This window comes from Oncorhynchus kisutch, linkage group LG28 (assembly GCF_002021735.2).
Source record: "Oncorhynchus kisutch isolate 150728-3 linkage group LG28, Okis_V2, whole genome shotgun sequence".
Lineage (NCBI taxonomy): Eukaryota > Metazoa > Chordata > Actinopteri > Salmoniformes > Salmonidae > Oncorhynchus > Oncorhynchus kisutch.
In genome coordinates this window covers 1,816,500-1,836,722 of record NC_034201.2, presented here as the reverse complement: position 1 = coordinate 1,836,722, position 20,223 = coordinate 1,816,500, and the positions used below count along the sequence as shown (strand labels likewise).

The 20,223-nt window shown below is 44.3% G+C and overlaps 1 protein-coding gene across 1 annotated transcript; it reads right to left on the bottom strand.

Moving 5' to 3' along the window:
* Positions 1 to 949: 949 nt before the first annotated feature.
* On the bottom strand, positions 950 to 15,371 carry LOC109872457 (uncharacterized). The gene is made up of 6 exons (XM_020463674.2): positions 14,630 to 15,371; positions 12,065 to 12,184; positions 8,940 to 9,092; positions 3,850 to 3,941; positions 3,549 to 3,669; positions 950 to 2,463 (listed from the first exon to the last, which is right to left on the bottom strand). Exons 1-6 carry the CDS (start codon positions 15,191 to 15,193, stop codon positions 2,122 to 2,124), a joined length of 1,392 nt encoding a protein of 463 aa, XP_020319263.1. The 5' UTR covers positions 15,194 to 15,371; the 3' UTR covers positions 950 to 2,121.
* Positions 15,372 to 20,223: the final 4,852 nt, after the last annotated feature.

The following is a 20,223-nucleotide window of genomic DNA, read 5'->3' as shown; positions in this document are numbered from 1 at the left end:
ACTAGGACAGAAATGTTCTGCTGAATTGTACATTGATCGTCTATGCTGCCACCTACTCACTTGGATGCGTATGCTACTTTCTGCTCTGCTCCCCGAAGCGCAAGAAGTATGAATGCTCTGACTTCTGCAGAGGCCACATTGTAGTAAATGCTGTACAGCCACTGCAGACATCAGATTGACCAAGTAGAGCCTTTACGTGTGCAAGGACTGACATGACAACAGGACAACTGATGATGCATGACCCAATTTTGAAATGGCACCTTATGCATTCTACTATTGCAACATTCAAGAGTAAGTTGAAAGCCGGACTGGGTTCCTTAAAAAATAAAATATATATTTTGGTTTTATTTGCCCCCCCCCCCCCCCGCACCTCCTTACTAACATTAGCTTTAGTAGCCTATCTAGCTAGCTAGCTAACATCATTAGCTAGCTTGGTTGATGCAATCATGCAGCCAACGGCTAATAATTTAAACTAACTGAATAAATGTGTTTGGCACAGGATAAAGGAGATGAAACGATCTGCTGTTAATACCCAAGGCCAAGGGATACTGAAGTTACTGAAACTGTTAGTCAGCCAGCCAGTTTGTTAGTCCAGTAATGTATTATATATTATCCTATTTCCACTGCTGGTGATTATAGCAAATTTCACTGACTTAAAAGTAAAAACCCTAGAAATTACGCCACAGAGCAGTCTACCGAGACAATATAACATTTGTCCAACAGAACAGTTGGATGGTTTATGCAGAAAAATAGAATTGATGGATTCTAGTACCACCATAGCTTTCACAAATACAGAGACAGTCAGCCATCATGGCGTCAGTCTTTTCGTGCACAGTGACACCTACTGATATGAACTGATAACGCAGGTTTGGTTAGAATTGAGTGCAAAAGAATGAGTGACAGTCAATAACATCTACTTCATGAAAAGGGGAATATCATTTTCAATAAAAATGTTTAAAGTAGTTGATTTAATGATTGACAATATGGATTTTACAGGCAATCAGTTCCAACAGTGAGAAGCAGGGATCCAACCTCTGGTGGCCCAGATGGAGACCAGGACAATGACACAAGGTTAGTGGTTTTATGACTTACACATAAAAAAAACATTGTTACAAATTCTACTGTGTATAATATTAAATGTAACCCTGCCTTGTTACAAATTATACTGTGTATAGTGCTAAATGTAACTCTGCCACACATAAAGGCTTCAGAATCAACAATAACAAGGTTTGTAGGAGTTTGAAAGGGTTTGATTCACCTTAGGCCAGGAGTGTTTCCAATTCACATGTCCTGACAAGAACCGATGAAAAGGGAAGCTATCTATAATAATAATATTTTATCATAGCCTACGAATAGGGCCCAGAGTTTTACCTGACCAGTGCCACACCACTTTTGAACCTGTGGTGCCACCTCTCAATTTCACCCTCTGGTTAGATACACAGTCACAAGCAGATTCATTCTCCAATCTCTTAGTCTGATTAAAGGGGCAATCCTTATTTGCTACAGCAACATACATTTTGGTTTAACGAGAGATCGGCTGGCGATAATCTAGTGGCCATCAGTGGTTGCAATTGGCCCTGTTTGTTTACATTGATGTTTATAAACATTGGAGCTTATATTTTGGGTTCTGGTGGAGTATTACAGTTGAACTAAGCTCATTAGGCATTGATATGCATTTATATGTTATATTCTTCAAGAATCAATGGGTAGATATCATTCATTTCTAAGTCCAAAAATGTATGTTGCCCTGGCAACTAATGATTGCCCCTTTAATCAGAGACACGTGTTACAGTCAACATGACTGCTTGTCATTACAATAGAAAATGTATGCCTAGAGTTGGAGGGAAAATCTCCAACCCAAATGTAGTATCCAGGCACCAATAGACAGAATTCTCTGAAAAATATTTTCCTAAAGCCAAACAGATCAGAGCGGTGCACAGTACTAGTAGATTGGAGAATGAATCTGCTTGTGACTCTGTATCTAACTATCAGCTCAATGTATCTCTCCCAGTAAGAATCCACAGTTAGAAAGATTGATAAAGTAGCTACCAGTAAATACAGTACATAGATATGAGTTGTATCCCTCCCTTAAATGCATATGATTTTGTGTATGATGTGTTATTATAAGTCTATGGTATGAAACCCCTCCTCCAGTCTGCTGCCGCTCGACGACCGCGATGCCTGCAATACCTGCTCTGCATCCTGGCCACTATGACGACCCACCTTCCCCCTTTTCAGCCTGTCCCTCCAGGTGACAGGGGTACATTGGGGGGTGGGAGAGGGGGAAGGGACGCGGGTACTAACGGGAACCTGTCCAGTGGTGTAGGTCGAGGCTGGCCTCTGGAGGGGGGGTCTGTTGGTCCTCCTCAGCAGCCCCAGACGGGACGGCTTCCTCTGGGCTTGTTCTGCTGCCTGTTGTTGCTGGCTCCGGAGCTGTTGCTGGAGGATCATCTGGACATCGTCCTGATAAAGGGACATTTTTATTCATCTCATCATGGTATTCCAGTATTGTAATTATATTTATATTGTTTGTATTTTTTTGCCCAACACTGCAACTTCTACCCCTTAAACACCAAACTTGGTACAACTTGGTATATATTCTGACTACTTGTCTTTTTAGTTTATTCTGACCTAGAATCAGCTCCCCTAATTCATAAGTGGTTATGATCATTAGAAAGAATAAGACCGCTGTTGCTAGATCAGTGGTCTACTGTCCCCAAGAGGGTAATATAATATCATGATCTATTACACCACTAGAGGGAGCTGGTCTCTCACCAGATGGCCCCTGAGGCCCCAGGCTCTATTACTACAGTGTCATGCTAGGACACCAGCTGGTGATATGTACCAGCTGGATGCACTACACCGTGTAAATAATGTACGTGTATTTCATACCCATGCAGGACCGTGCACAGGGACAGGTGCTTTATCTTCAATGCTCTTGAATTCTTAAATAATAGCTTCATAATATTCATTCAAAAAAAGTTGTCTAGTTCCAGTATTTAGCTACACCACTACATGGCAAAAAAAGTTATTAACCACTGAAAACACTAATATTAGAATTATAAAATCGTATGAAATGACTTGTTGAACTAAATGCAGTTCACCACTCCCCAACACTGGTGTTAAACCATGGGTAATTAGCTATTTTCCCCTGATTAGTCAGAGCTTGTTTTCCACAGTAACATGAGAGAGACATGATATGTCTCAGACATATCCCTTTTTCCCTTCCCATAGACTGTGACTCTCTCTCTACTCTCTCTCTATATTCTCTCTCTGCTCACATTACTCAAGCGCTCTTTCACCTTTTTCTTTCAACTATCTCTCTCATCTTTCTTCTTCACTCTACAGCATAACCACTCTATCTACAGTACGATACCCAGAACTCCATCCCCTCTCTGGCTCTTCTGCTCTCTCCCTTCCCTTCCTCCCCTCGTGCTTCTCCTCCTGACTCATTATTTCCCCTCTTCCCTTGTCCATCTCCCTCGCTCCCTCCATCTCTCTCAGTACCTTCTTCTCCCCCTCCCTCATCACTCTCTCTCTCTAAGTACCTTCCAGTCCTCTACTTCCAAAGCGAGCTCCAGCCTTTTCTGCACGGCCTCCAGCAGCTGGTTGTTAAGTAACATCATCTCTGTCTTACTGCGAAGAAGCTCCGCCTCCATGGCCTTCTTCCTGTTCAACAGGAAGTGGAAAAAAACAAAAACATCAACGTCTCATTCCTCTACTGGAAAGATGCAGATCCCTCTTTTAGACGAGCAGTGTTGACAACTCTCTTTGCTGTGGTGTGTGTGTTAAGTGTGTGAGCCATGTGTGTCTGAATGCATGCACATTCGTGTGTATGTGTACACTCACTTCTCCAAGGCATCGTCTCTGTCCTGTAGTGCCTGTTGTAGAACAGCACTGCCATCCACATCATTTTCTCTACGACCCCCGGACTTGGAATCCTTGTTAAACCAAAAGGAAAGAGTGGTAGGGAAAGAAAGGAAGTTTGTTTAATTGACATTCATACGGTCATTGAGATAAAATTGTGTTTTTGCAGTGGAGGTCGGTGCCTTTTAAGACAATGGAGGACAATTATTCCATTATAATATAACATTGAATGGTTTAGGTTATTACATGATACTCAAATTTTCCCTATGCCCATCATGAGGTTGCTACAACCTAGCCTATGAATAAAAGTTTACAACGTAGATACACACAGGTCGAGAGAAACATTTGAAGTGACACATGGACAGACAGTGACACATTCAGGACCACATTGCACACTCTTGCCTGCATCTATCTCGGGTGTAATCATTAATCCAACAGTTGCAAACGAGTGCAGATGAAGCTATGTTTATCCCAGTTTCATTCTGTTTGCTTTTGTTTAAGAAATGTATTTTCAACAGAATCGGCAAAATTAATACACCCCTGATCACACGTAAACACAGCTCACTTTCATAGGAGCCCCATTGTATTCATTCTCACATCTATGAGCTCTACTCCTCTCACCTTTTCCCTTCATTTGTGGACTTCAATGGACAACACATCAGCTCTATGTGACCAGGCAAAAAAAACTTTACAAGCCAAATCATATCATAACCGCCACACACAGCCTACATCGTCGTTACCATATTAGCTAAAGTAACGTCATAGTCAACATAGCTAATATAACTAACGTGTTAATAAACCCACTACAATTATGTAGTAACATTACAGTGTATAGTCAGTAAGCAGTTTAGCAGTAACACTATCAAATAGTGTCCCCCTCTGCGTCACAATAGAATTCGATAAGTTCAAGCTTCTGTTGCTAGGGCTGTTACTAGAACTTGAAACATTTTGACCGGATGATGTAATGAACCAAGAGTCCACTGCTATGCTGGTTGCTTGGCTCTATTTTATCTCGTAGTGGTCACGAAGGAAGGAGAGTCCGGGCAGTTCTAGTTCTATTTCACTGCATAAATGCTCGCTCTGTCCAAACAAAATTATTAGCTCAGAATTGTTCTCCAAGGACGGTGTTTTTGACAGTGACGACCTGCTGACTACCTGCTGCTTCAGAGGACCAAAAAGTCTGGAAAGAGAACACTTTCTTTACCATGTATTTGTCTTTATATAAGTACATATTGTTAAATAGGAATAAATATTTTAAGCTGTTTATAGATTGACGTTGCTAGCTACTGTACTTATATACCTCAGCCTGCCTAGTCAGCTAGCCAGCTACAGTAGCCAGCTAGCTAGCCAGACAGTTTTATTTAGCTAACATTAGCTCGCTAGCTTGCAAGCTACTGTAACTGTTATTGCAGCTTTCTGTTTGTATGTACTTGCACTTCAATGGCATCCCTTGAGGAGATTTTATCTTATCTTTCCAACCAGGCAAAGTACTATGAAGACAGCACTGATCTCAGCAAGAGGCGCAACATGCAGAGAAATTCACAATTCAGGGTAACGTTAAGCAGTTAACTTCTATTAGATAACTGGACGGATTTCGTATGGACAACCATATTCCATCTTATGTTAGCTAGGTGCTAGCTATACATATAGTTTAGTGGAGGCTGCTGAGGGGAGGATGGCTCATAATAATGTCTTAAATGGAATGGTATCAAACATGTGGTTTCCATGTGGTTGATACCATTCAATTGACTCCATTCCAGCCATTATTATGAGCCGTCCTCCCCTCAGCAGCCTCCACTGATATAGTTATATGTCTGTCATATTGAGGTGTCTAGCTATAAGTTAAACCTGATCAATCAAATGAATAGGTGTAAGCAATTATGGTAATTCCAAATGCCCATGACTAGGTATCTTCGCTAGACAGACAATGGGGGGTGGGGAGAAATAAAGGATGAAAGAGGGAGAGAGGTGGAAAGAGAGTGGAAGACAGAGAGAAAGACAGCAGTGCAAATGTACTTATGTAACGGATGTGAAACGGCTAGCTTAGTTAGCGGTGCGCGCTAAATAGCGTTTCAGTCGGTGACGTCACTTGCTCTGAGACCTTGAAGTAGTAGTTCCCCTTGCTCTGCAAGGGCCGCGGCTTTTGTGGAGCGATGGGTAACGATGCTTCGTGGGTGACGGTTGTTGATGTGTGCAGAGGGTCCCTGGTTCGCGCCCGGGTATGGGCGAGGGGACGGTCTAAAGTTATACTGTTACATTGGTGCCGTGACCCGGATCACTGGTTGCTGCGGAAAAGGAGGAAGGTCAAAAGGGGGGTGAGTGTAACGGATGTGAAACGGCTAGCTTAGTTAGCGGTGCGCGCTAAATAGCATTTCAATCGGTGACGTCACTTGCTCTGAGACCTTGAAGTAGTAGTTCCCCTTGCTCTGCAAGGGCCGTGGCTTTTGTGGAGCGATGGGTAACGATGCTTCGTGGGTGTCAGTTGTGGATGTGTGCAGAGGGTCCCTGGTTCGAGCCCGGGTAAGGGCGAGGGGACGGTCTAAAGTTATACTGTTACACTTAGACTTGAGTATTTCAACAACTCTTCGCTTCAAACTTGTTAGGCAATCACATGTACCTATGGGGGGAAGGATGGCCAGCCACACAGGAGGGTGATTTTTACTAAGGAGGAGAAGGAGGCCACTGACCGTGCTGACCAAGATGCATCGTGGCCATTTCAGAGTGAAGCGCATGATTGCCAAAATCAACCTACGCTTCTTCTGACGGGGAATTGTCAAGGAGGTGGACAGCTGGGCAAGTGAAATAACCTTTTGTTTATCAATCACATTCTATTATATCTGAAATTATTATGATTTAAATGAATGTCATATCAGAGAGCACACAATGTTTCAATTTGTCACTTTTGCTTATAGGTACCCTGTCTAGCCTGCCAGAAGTTTGAGAGAGCAAAGACTGTGGTGCCGGAGTTGAAGCCCATCAAAGTTTTTTCACCATGGCACATGATCAGTAAATGTCATACTGGGCACATAATATGTGAGATGCACAGACTAATGCACAGACTAGCTAAAAACACTAGCACTGCAAACACTCAGAACAAAGAGGGCAGCATTGCCTGGACTTTGCAGTCTCCCTCTTCAAGACTCCCTTCTGAGACTGGCTGCCTGTTGAGAACAAGTGACAGGCAGAACCTCCCACCCACACAGCAACCACCTCCTCTACATTCCACACACCAGAATGTAGTATTTTAGTCTATGATTGCCATGTGAGTGCACAACAAATCTGTGAAAAATAAATGAATGACACAACTGTACCAAAAACAATCACAGTTTATGTATTATAATCTTAAATAATGCCAGGTTGGTTTTCACAGCTGTTTCACAAGGTGTTCATTATTGTAAGTTGTAAGGTTTCCTTTGGTGGTATTTATTTGTTCCACATTATTCATTGTTGTATCATAGGACCTGCAAAAGTTACATATATATTCAACCACAAGGGTGTACTAATGAGCTATGCGAGATATATATATATATATATATATATATTTTTTTTTAGCATAATGGAGGATTACTGAAATGATATTATTTCAGTGTAGATAAGGGAAGGTTAAAATATAAACATGACAGCCAGACAAGCCAGTGTATGAATCAAACGGATTTGCATATGAATGGAGTGGAAATGAGCTGTTTTCCTGATGTGTAAAGTAAATAACTTTAATGTGTCACGCAGATTACACGTTGTCTTTGCCATTTCCGAAATGTAGCAATGTTTAAGACATGGATTCCGTGTTATTATGTTAGGAAGGTACCCAAAATAAGTTTTAAATGTATTGGCTAAACATAACTTGTTTAAACAGCGACATTGTCGCGGAAATCAGCCTTGTTTGCATAGCGATGATGAAAATAATGTATTTTAGGCTGTAATGATCTCCAAACGTCCAATCATTAGGTCATCACACCGTTGATATAGCAACGGACGATAATAGTTTATCGAATCCCATTGTCAATCAGAGGGGGATACTATTTGGCTGGGGAACATAGGCGTATTAACTAGAAAGCTGCATTTGTAAAACTGAAACAAAATGACTCTCTCTCGCTCTTACTTCTCCTTTATTTTTTAAGAAATTAATTTGTTCAAAACTGTTCAACTATTGTCTTTCTATCTCTTAGAGTCAACTACTCACCACATTTTATGCAATGCTGTCCTAGCTAGCTGTAGCTTATGCTTTCAGTACTACAATATATTTATTCTTTGATCCTTTGATTGGGTGGACAACATGTCAGTTCATGCTGCAAGAGCTCTCATATGTTTTGTTTTTAGGTATTTTCTTGTTGGTTAAGTGCTTGTAAGTAAGCATTTCAATGTAAGGTCTACACACCTGTTGTATTCCAAATCAAATGTTACTTGATCGGTTGGAGGACATACTCTGGAAGATGTAATAATTACTGTGTAAGTCGGTAGAAGAGGGTGAGAACCACGAGCCTTCATTGGTTTTAGATTGAAGTCAATGTACCCAGAGGAGGAGCTAGCTGTCCTCCGGCTACACCATGGTTCTAGCTGTTGAGGCTACTGTAGACCTTCATTGCAAAACAGTGTGTTTTTATCAATAATTTGGTGACGTGAACATATTTAGTATAGCTTTATCTAAAAAGGATAACTTTTTTAATGTTTTTCCATTTTTATGAAATTCACTGAGGGGGACGGTCCTCCCCTTCCTCTGAACAGCCACCACTGGTTTCTTGGTATCGATGGTTCTTCTGCCTAAATTGTTTGCTGATATATTCTGATGCGATTTAAACTCCCCTTGAGGTATGACTGTATGAGCGCAAGACTGTGTCATAAGCCCGGGACACATTCACTAAGGACAAATTGGAGGAAATATTTTGGAACCCAAAAACTTAAACACATTTGATTGTTTTGACAATCAGGTTGCAACTCCTCAAAATATAGTCTGAGCTCAACTGTAACTGTGTGGCTGAGACTTGTGAGTTAGTTTAGACTCACCCTGTGCTGTGTGGCTCAGTTCTAGTTTAGGCTCACCTGTGCTATGTGACTCAGTGCTAGTTAAGACTCACCTGTGCTGTGTGGTTCAATGCTAGTTTGCGTGCCACGTTCTGCAGCAGAACCAGTGCTGTATCCAGACTGTTCTCCTGACCAGACGGTTCTACTGGGCTGGATCCTGTCAAAGGAAGCAACAACCTCAGAATGGAGTGAACCTCCTCTGTAACCTGCAGAGATAGGGGTAGCGAGGGAGGGGTGGGGGGTAGAGAGAGGGGGGAGAGCGAGAGGGGTCAGATAGAAAGATGTGTCGGCATTGAGTAATTGTCTCTGGCCCCCTCTCAGTTAAGGGGAGTGATGAGCTCTACAGCAAAGTCTCATAACTCAATCGCTGGTTGAAAACGTTTTTCTGCCCCTCCCAAAAGATAGAATTTGTAGATAATTGGCCTTCTTTCTGGGTTTCACCCACAAACAGGACCAAGCCTGGCCTGTTGAGGAGTGACGGACTCCATTCTAGCTGGAGGGGTGCTCTCATCTTATCTACGAACTTAGACAGCGCTCTAACTCCACTAGTTTCACAATGAGAGGGTGCAGGCCAGGCAGCAGGCTGTTTGCCTCTTAGTGGAGTCTGCCACTAGTACAGTCAGTGTAGTCAGCTCAGCTATCCCCGTTGAGACCATGTCTCTGCCTCGACCTGGGTTGGGCAAAACTAAACATGGTGGTGTTTGCTTTAGCAATCTCACTAGGATAAAGACCTCTTCCATTCCTGTCATTATTGAAAGATATTGTGATATCTCACATCTCAAAATAGGGCTACATTAATCTTAGATCCCTCACTTCCAAGGCAGCTATAGTCAATGAACTAATCACTAATCATAATGTTGATGTAATTGGCCTGAATGAAACATGGCTTAAGCCTGATGAATATACTGTGCTAAATGAGGCCTCTCCTCCTGGTTACACTAATGTCCATATCCCCCACACATCTCGCAAAGGCGGAGGTGTTGCTAACATTTACTATAGCAAATTTCAATTTACTAAAAAAAACAACGTTTTTTTTTCGTCTTTTGAGCTTCTAGTCAATAAATCTATGCAGCCTACAGGCCTCCTGGGCCATATACAGCGTTCTTCGCTGAGTTCCCTGAATTCCTATCGGACCTTGTAGTCGTGGCAGATAATATTCACATTTTTGGTGACTTTAATATTCACTTGGAAAAGTCCACAGACCCACTCCAAAAGGCTTTCAGAGCCATCACCAACATGTTTCTGGACCTACTCACTGCCACAGTCATACTCTGGACCTAGTTTTGTCCCGTGGAATAAATGTGGTGGATCTAATGTTTTTCCTCATAATCCTGAACTATCGGACCACCATTTTATTACTTTTCAATCGCAACAAATAATCTGCTCAGACCCCAACCAAGGATCATCAAAAGCCGTGCTATAAATGATTTTATGACCACTATTGTTTTCACTATATATTTTACCTCTTGGTGATGTTTAAAAAATATATATATATTTCCCCTTTATTTAACCAGCTAGGCTAGTTGAGAACAAGTTCTCATTTACAACTGCGACCTGGCCATGAATAAAGCAAAGCAGTTCGACACATACAACAACATAGAGTTACACATGGAATAAATAAACATACAGTCAATAATACAGTAGAAAAAGTCTATATGCAGTGTGTGCAAATGAGGTAACGTAAGGGAGGTCCATTTGCACACATTGTATATAGATTTTTCTATTGTGTTATTGACTGTATTTTTGTTTATCCCACTCTGTGTTGTTGTTTATTGTCGCACTGCTTTGCTTCATCTTGGCCAGGTCGCAGTTGTAAATGACAACTTGTTCTCAACTGGCCTACCTGGTAAAAATAAAGGTGAAATAAATAAAAAATCCCTAGGAGGGGTGTGTCACTTGAGTGGGTCGAGTCACTGACGTGATCTTCCTGTCCGGTTTGGCGCCTCCCCTTTGGTTGTGCTGTGGGGGAGATCTTTGTGGGCTATGCTCGGCCTTGTCTCAGGATGGTAAGTTGGTGGTTGAAGATATCCCTCTAGTGGTGTGGGGGCTGTGCTTTGGAGAAGTGGGTGGGGTTATATCCTGCCTGCTTGGCCCTGTCCAGGGGTATCGTCGGACAGGGCCACAGTGTCTTACCGACCCCTCCTGTCTCAGCCTCTAGTATTTATGCTGCTGTTTGTGTTGGGGGGCTAGGGTCAGTCTGTTATATCTGGAGTATTTCTCCTGTCTTATCCAGAGTCCTGTGTGAATTTATGTATGCTCTCTCTAATTCTCTCTCTTTTTTCTTTCTTTCTCTCTCTCTCTCTGAGGACCTGATCCCTAGGACCATGCCTCAGGACTACCTGGCCTGATGACTCCTTGCTGTCCCAAGTCCACCTGGTCGTGCTGCTGCTCCAGTTTCAACTGTTCTGCCTGCAGCTATGGAATCCTGATCTGTTCACCAGACGTGTTACCTTGTCCCAGACCTGCTGTTTTCAACTCTCTAGAGACAGCAGGAGCGGAAGAGATACTCTGAATGATCAGCTATGAAAAGCTGACATTTACTCCTAAGGTGCTGACCTGTTGCAACCTCTACAACCACTGTGATTATTATTGTTTGACCCTGCTGGTCATCTATGAACATTTGAACATCTTGGCCATGTTCTGTTATAATCTCCACCCGGCACAGGCAGAAGAGGACTGGCCACCCCTCATAGCCTGGTTCCTTTTTCAGGTTTCTTCCTAGGTTCTGGCCTTTCTAGGGAGTTTTTCCTAGCCACTGTGCTTCTACACCTGCATTGCTTGCTGTTTGGGGTTTTAAGCTGGGTTTCTGTACAGCACTTTGTGACATCAGCTGATATAAGAAGGGCTTTATAAATACATTTGATTGAAAGAGGGGACGATAGTTCAACATACACACAGACTTCTAAAGGTGATGTGCTCCACAGAAACCAAAATGATTCATTCCTTGTGTGCAGTAAGACATACTCCTTTCCCATACAGTTATCAGCATAATCCATTCAAGCCCTATTGTTGTGTGTGTCTTGTAGTTATTCAACCTCTATAAATATAACACTGTTTTTGTTTCTGTTTCAAAGATTGTATGACCAGGCCTTATGCCTTTGAAATTACCTTTGAAATATCTTGTTCTGCTTGAATGCTCTGAAAACTTGACTGTATCTGAAATGTGTGTGCGCGTTACCTTCGCTCTGTGTTGACTCCATCCCGTTCCCTCTCTGTTCTCCTGTAGTTTATCCACCTGAGCCTTCAGCTTCAGACTGCGCCTCCGAGATAGCTCCACCTCCCGACGCACCTCCTTCAACTAAACACACAGAAGCACATATGTAAAGAAGCACGTTAATCAACTTCCTACAAGAATTTCACTTTTCACTTCAACTAGACATACACAGACACAGTGTTACATGCAAACACACAGACATATGCACAAACCACCTCCCGAGACAGTACCTTTAACGATGCACACAGACACACAAATGCACACAACCTTTCTCTTAAAAAAACTCGGACAAAAGAAAAAAGAAACCCTGCTAATCCAGAATCCTGAGTGAAATATCAGAGATTGAGAAATCCTGTTGTACTGGATACGCGTATAACAGCTCAACACACACACACACACACACGCATGCACACATTTGCATACACACATACAGTACCAGTCAAAAGTTGGACACACTCCTTCCAGGGTTTTCTTTATTTTTATTACGTTCTACATTGTATAATAATAGTAAAGACATCAAAACTATAAAATAACACATATGGAATCATGTAGTAACTAAAAAAGTGTAAAGCAAATCAAAATATATTTTACATTTGAGATTCTTCAAATAGCCACCCTTTGCACACTCTCGACATTCTCTCAACCAGCTTCATGAGGTTGCCACTTGGAATGCATTTCAATTAACAGGTCTGCCTTGTTAAAAGTTCATTTGTGGAATTTCTTTCCTTCTTAATGCATTTGACCCAATCAGTTGTGTTTTGACAAGGTAGGGGTGGTATACAGAAGATAGCATTATTTGGTATATGATTAAGGCCATATTACAGCAAGAACAGCTCAAATAAGCAAAGAGAAATGACAGTATATCATTACTTCAAGACATGAAGGTCAATCGATGCGGAAAACTTGGAAAGTTTCTTCAAGTGCAGTCGCAAGAACCATCAAGCGCTATGATGAAAATGGCTCTCATAAGAACCGCCACAGGAAAGGTAGACCCATAGTTACCTCTGCTGCAGTTCATTAGAGTTTCCAGCCTCAGAAATTGCAGCCCAAATAAATGCTTCACAGAGTTTAAGTAACAGACATATCTCAACATAAATTGTTCAGAGGAGACTGCATGAATCAGGCCAACATGGCCGGATTGCTGCAAAGAAACCACTACTGAAGGACAGCAATAAGAAGAATAAACTTGAATGGTTTCAAGAAACACAAGCAATGGACATTCGACTGGTGGAAATGTGTCCTTTGATCTGATGAGTCCAAATCTGAGATTTTTGGTTCCAACCGTCATGTCTTTGTGAGACTCAGAGTAGATGAACGGATTATCTCCGCATGTGTGGTTCCCACGTGAAGCATGGAGGAGGAGGTGTGATGGTGTGGGGGTGCTTTGCTGGTGACACTGTCAATTCAAGGCACAATTAACCAGCATGGTTACCAAAGGATTCTGCATGGATACACCATCCCATCTGGTTTGTCCTTAGTGGGACTATCATTTGTTTTTCAGCAGGACAATGACCCAACTCACCTACAGGGTGTGTAAGGGCTATTTGACCAAGAAGAAGAGTGATGGAGTGCTGCATCAGATGACCTGGCCTCCACAATCACCCAACCTCAACCCAATTAAGTTGGATTGGGATGATTTGGACCGCAGTGTGAAGGAAAAGCAGCCAACAGGTGCACAGCATATGTGGGAACTCCTTCAAGACAGTTGGAAAAGCATTCCTCATGAAGCTGGTTGAGAGAATGCCAAGAGTGTGATTTGTTTAACACTTTCTTGGTTACTCCATGATTCCAAGGCACGACAGAGGGTAGTGCGTACGGCCCAGTACATTACTGGGGCCAAGTTACCTGCCATTCAGGACCTCTATACCAGACGGTGTCAGAGGAGGGCCAAGAATATTGTCAAAGACTCCAGCCACCCTAGTCATAGACCGTACCCTCTGCTACCACACGGCAAGCGGAACCGGACTGCCAAGTCTAGGTAAAAGATGCTTCTAAACAGCTTCTACCCCCAAGCCATAAGACTCCTGAACATCTAATCAAAAAGCTACCCAGACTGTTTGCATTTCCCCCCCCCCTCCCTCTTTTACGCTGCTGCTACTCTCTGTTATTATCTATGCATAGTCATTTAAATAACTCTACCTACATGTATATATTACCTCAATTACCTCCACTAAACAGTGCCCCTGCACATTGACTCTGCACCGGTACACCCTGTATATAGCCTCGCTATTGTTATATTATATAATATTCCCACATATCTCCTTTAGCAACCATACACAGCCACAAATCAAACCTGTCTCCATGAGCTGATAGCATTATATTGCACCGTATCACACAGTATTGCACGCTAGTACTGAACGAGGTGCATTGTATTCTAGTGCAAGATATGTCCTGGTGCAAGATATTTTAATTCCATAACATTTAATGACATTGAATGCACATTTCTGGCCTCACAGCACACACAAACATAATCTCTCCTTTTTGTTCTCTTGCTCACTCTCTCTCTTTCTCTCTCTCTCTCTCTCTCACCGTGTCTGAGACTGGCCCTAGTGTCCTGCGTCTGTTGAGCGGTCGTCCACTCCTGATGAGGTCCGGTAACATCCCATCTATGTAGCTCCGTCTGGACGTGCTCCTATTTTCACTGACCGCATCAGAACTGTCTCCGTCTCCCTCAATGACCACGGTCAAACCATCTGGACCGTCACTCGCTACGGTCAAACTGTCCCTGACCACGGCCAGCTCACCAGACCCATCAGGACCAGCATCTTCTACTGTCAGGAACAGCATTGAACAATCCTTGATCATAGACATGGCCAACGGTTCAGGACCGATGTCCCCCTCTTCAGTCAGGGAAATCAACCCTTCTGTTACCACATCCTCCTGCTCTGGTTTGGTAGTGGTCGAGCTTGAATCGTCCTGTGTTTGTGATACATCCCTCAGTATTGTAGACCGTGTGGTTGAACCACCCCTGACCATGCCAGGCCGCTGTGGTCCATCTTCCAGAGTGTCCAGGGAGTAGCAGAGGCGTTCCATGGCAGTGAACTGTGGTCTCAGTCTCTTGTTTAGGACGGAGAAAGCTATTGGATCTCCCATGGTCTAACACAGGGGTCACCACCACCAAAACAGCAAACCAACAAGAGAGGAGAGTTATAGAGACAGAATGGAAGAGGAGCTCACAATCTCACTGGGAAAATCAAAAACGGACTGCCAGTGAGAGAGAAAAAGACAGAATGTCTAACAACTTGTTTTTCCTGAACACTGAGGGACATGAATAGGACAAAAAACATCTTATGTGTGATGATGTAATTGTGTGATGTCAGAAAAGGCTGCACCCTCACCCTACTTCCTTCAACTTCTGCTTCTATTGCTACAGTGAAGGTGTAGCCTGGATACGGATATGTCAACATGTCAGGGCTTGAGGGAAGTGGCCCTTTGATTTCTTAACACAATCAGACACAGATTACAGGCATCAAGTACAACATCTACCTGTTTATACTGCCCTATTGTCATAATAGCAACGTTGTGCTTTACAGATACCCATTGCAGAGGGAGGAGAAGAAAGTGTGTGTGTGAGAGAGAAGAGTAAAGGGAGGGGTAGGGACAGAAATAACAAAAGAGGGGAACAGCGAAAGAGAGTGAAAAACATTAGGGAGTGGATTGGAGATAAAATCAGTCTCAGATAAAAAATCTGTTTCAGTACAGACTGACTTTCTTTGGACATGGTAAAATGTGTTGAAAGAAGAAGAATAAGGAGAAGCGCAAACCATGACTACATCATTTCCCTAATGTGTGTCCAACTAGGAATGCAGAACCACCACTTTCTCACTGATACTCCTGATAAATAATACTTTTGACACAGTGGAAGTGTGGGATCTGTTTAGCCCCTATAGAAGAATGCCCAGTGTGTATACAGCAATGCTCTGTGACATTACTCTCATTGGTTCCGTCCCAGTAACTCCCTCTGTCTCACAATGAAACCAGAAAACCCCTCAGCAGCCATTCCCTCCACAGAGAGTAAACCAGATTGATTTTATTTAACCTTTATTTTATCAGGGAGTCATACTGAGACCAAGGTATCTTACAGATGAGCGCTGAATTACATCAATTACAGAAAATACACACATCAAAATATAAATACATAATGCAAGCAGAAAGAACAACACGGTCGTAAAAAACACACACATTCATCAGTAATAAAGTCCTCAGCTTTCTGAAAAGCCCTAGAGGCACCAGAACATCAAATGTAAGATTTTTTTTGATGATTGTTCTACAAATAAGGTGCGAGACAACTTAAAGCTGATTTACCTAACTCAGTAGATACCAGGGGAATTTCCAGAGTTAACCCTCCCTGAGACTGGGTGTGGTAACTCGTAAATCTAAAGTTTAGTAATGATGTTAGGTGCAAGTGAGAATGTTGCACATAGTCAATTGAAATCATCTCAAAAGGAGCTGCAGCCCGTCCATGTTGCATCGGGGCCCTAGTTATTACACAGGGTTTATTTTGTTTGATTCACTTACACACTTTAGTGATAAAGTGTTCAATGTCATGTTGCATGCGCGGCCAATAAAAGCCTTCTAGTTCCGTACTCTTTCTGTTCCTAGATGGGCCATTTCAGTGTGTAAGTACTTGTAAATTAGTGTTCTGTACGGTCTTGGTACCACAATTTGTGTCCATTTAGCTGTTTTCCTTTGTAATAATCCCTCTGGTGAGACTTCACATGACTCTTGATGACATTCTGTTGGTTTTGGCTTAGTCCTTTGCCTTTTTAGTTCCAAGATTCTGGATACAGTTGCATCTTTTAACTTTACCTTTGACTGAGCATGCATGAGACAGTCGGTCTGTAACTGCCCCCCCCCCCCCCCCCCCCCCCTGACAGCTTCTCTTGCACTGATGGCCTTAGTGTGACCGCAGATATCCCAGTTACACAATCATGCTGTTGTTGCTTTTACCGTCTCAGGTGATTGTTTCTCCGTGCATTCTTTCATGTAATGTTCAGCATGCAAAGGAGAACGTGACAGAAACTCAGCGTCAGTGTTTACCTTTCCAAGACGATACTTCAGTGTGAGATTGAAGTCAGACAGCTCCGCCACCCAGAGATTACCGGTGGCATTCAGTCTGGCTGTAGTTAGTACGTATGTCAAGGGGTTATTATCACTGTACACTGTCACAGAGGGAGCATAAAAGAGATCATCTCGGAACCGCTCAGTCACTGCCCATTTGAGGGCCAAGAATTCCAGTTTCCCCGAGTGCAGGTGATAGTTTCTCTCTGCTTGTGTCAGTGTGAGGAGACATATCCAATGACTCTCAGTTGCTACTTTTTCGTTGGTATAACACACCTCCCAATCCCTCTTCAGAGGCATCAACATGCAGGATAAAATGGTCCTATAAATCTGGGTAAGCAAGCACAAGTGGATTAGTCAACACACTCTAATGCTCTCTGGTGAGCATTACAGAAGGCTCCGGACCATTCACCCTCGCTGGAGGTTCCGGACTGTTTTATATATTTATTTATTAATACATTTTTACCCCCTTTTTTTCTCCCCAATTTCGTCTTATCCAATTATTTTTAGTAGCTACTATCTTGTCTCATCGCTACAACTCCCGTACGGGCTCGGGAGAGACGAAGGTTGAAAGTCACGCGTCCTCCGATACACAACCCAACCAAGCCACACTGCATCTTAACACAGCGTGCATCCAACCCGGAAGCCAGCCACACCAAGGTGTCGGAGGAAACACTCTGCACCTGGCGACCTTGGTTAGCGTGCACTGCGCCTGGCCCGCCACAGGAATCGCTGGTGCGCGATGAGACAAGGATATCCCTACCGGCCAAACCCTCCCTAACCCGGACGACGCTATGCCAATTGTGCGTCGCCCCACAGACCTCCCAGTCGCGGCCGGTTACGACAGAGCCTGGGCGCGTACCCAGAGTCTCTGGTGGCACAGCTGCCCTTAACCACTGCGCCACCCGGGAGGCCGGTTCCGGACTGTTGACCGTCGCTGGAGGTTCCGGACTGTTGACCGTCACCAGAAGCTCCGGACTGTGAACCGTCGCTGGAAGCTCTGGACTGTGAACCGTCGCCAGAGGCCTAGTGAGTGGAGCCGGTACAGGTGGCACCGGACTGTTAACACGCACTTCAGGGCGAGTGCGGGGAGCAGGCACAGGACGTACCGAACTGGGGAGGCTCACTGGAGGCCTGGTGCGTGGAGCCGGCACAGGTTGCACCGGACTGATGACACGCTCCTCACGTCGAGTGCATGGAGCCAGCACAGGACGCTCCGGGCTGGGGAGGCGCACTGGGGGCCTAGTGCGTGGAGCCGGTACAGGTTTCACCAGACTGATGACACACACTTCAGGGCGAGTGCGGGGAGCCGGCACAAGACGTACCGGGCTGGGGTGGCGCACTGGACGCCTGATGTGTGGAGCCGGCACAGGTTGCACCAGACTGGTGACACGCTCTTCAGGGCGAGCGCAGGGAGCAGGCACAGGACGTATCGGACTGGGGAGGCGTGGTGCCGGCACAGGTGGCACTGGACACACACTTCTGGGAGGGTGCGGAGAGCTGGCACAGGACGTACCAAACTGGGGAGGCGCACTGGAGGCCTGATGCGTGGAGCCGGCACAGGTTGCACCGGACTGATGACACGCTCCTCAGGTCGAGTGCTTGGAACCGGAACAGGACGCTCCGGGCTGGAGAGGCGCACTGGAGGCCAGATGCGTGAAGCTGGCACAGACTTCATCAGACTGCTGACTGGCTTTTCAGGTCGAATGTTGAGCAGAACACACTTGACCAACATCTCTCTCCTCTCTCTCTCCCCCAACTTCTCCATCGCCTCCCTGATGGCCTCTGGCTCTTCCCTCTGCTCAGCCGCCAGCTCCATGTGCCCCCCCCAAAAAATGATTGCGGTTTCTTTGGCAGCGGACTGAAAATACGCTCTTCAGCAAGCCTGCGCTGCAGCATACTCTTTGCTAACCCCTCTCTCCGGTATCCTTCCTCACATTGTTCCATCAACTCCCAGGCGGGCTCTGGCACTCCCCTCGGCTCGACCAACCACCCCTCGTGCCCCCCTCAAAAAATATCTTGGGGTTTCTGTGGCCGCGGTCCCCGGCATCGTCGCTGCACCCCTATGCTCCTTGGCGACTCCCCCCAAGGAAGGGTCTCGTGTCCTCCCATTATCTCTTCCCAGGTCCAACTCACTTTATCCTCCACCGCACGCTGCTTGGTCCTTTCTTGGTAGGATATTCTGTAACGTTCGTGACAAGAGACGGACCAAGACGCAGCGTGTGTTGAGTTCAACATCTTTTAATAAAGTGAAACTTCTTCAAAAAACAATAAACCAACAACGAATACTTGAAAGTAGTGGTGCCACATGCACATACACAAAACAATATCCCACAAACACAGGTAGGAAAAAATGGCTGCCTAAATATGATCCCCAATTAGAGGCAACGATTACCAGCTGCCTCTAATTGGGAACCATACAAAACACCAACATAGAAATATTGAACGAGAACACCCCCTAGTCACACCCTGACCTACAACACCATAGAGAACCAAGGGCTCTCTATGGTCAGGGCATGACAACCACATATCCTAAGGCTGCATTTATTGTAGCTGGGGAATTTAACAAGGCTAATCTGAAAACAAGGCTCCCTAAATTTTATCAGCATATCGATGCACGACCCAGGCTGGCAAAATTCTGGATCATTGTTACTCTAACTTCCGCGACGCATACAAATCCCTCCCTCGCACTCCTTTTAGCCAATCTGACCACGACTCCATTTTGTTACTCCCAGCCTATAGACAGAAACTAACACAGCAAACCCGTGCTCAGGTCTGTTCAACGCTGGTCCGACCAATCTGATTCCACGCTTCAAGATTGCTTTGATCACGTGGACTGGGATATGTTCCAGATAGCGTCGAACAACAAATCAAATCAAATCAAATGTAATTATATAGCCCTTCGTACATCAGCTGATATCTCAAAGTGCTGTACAGAAACCCAGCCTAAAACCCCAAACAGCAAGCAATGCAGGTGTAGAAGCACGGTGGCTAGGAAAAACTCCCTAGAAAGGCCAAAACCTAGGAAGAAACCTAGAGAGGAACCAGGCTATGTGGGGTGG

Coding starts and splice junctions, on each gene's coding strand:
- LOC109872457 (XM_020463674.2), bottom strand. CDS start 15,193: ATGGGAGATCCAATAGCTTTCTCCGTCCTAAACAAGAGACTGAGACCA. Junction 3,942..8,939: donor CATTGAACCACACAGCACAG/GTGAGTCTTAAC, acceptor TGGTTTAACAAG/GATTCCAAGTCCGGGGGTCG. Junction 2,464..3,548: donor TGGAAGTAGAGGACTGGAAG/GTACTTAGAGAG, acceptor TCCCTTTATCAG/GACGATGTCCAGATGATCCT.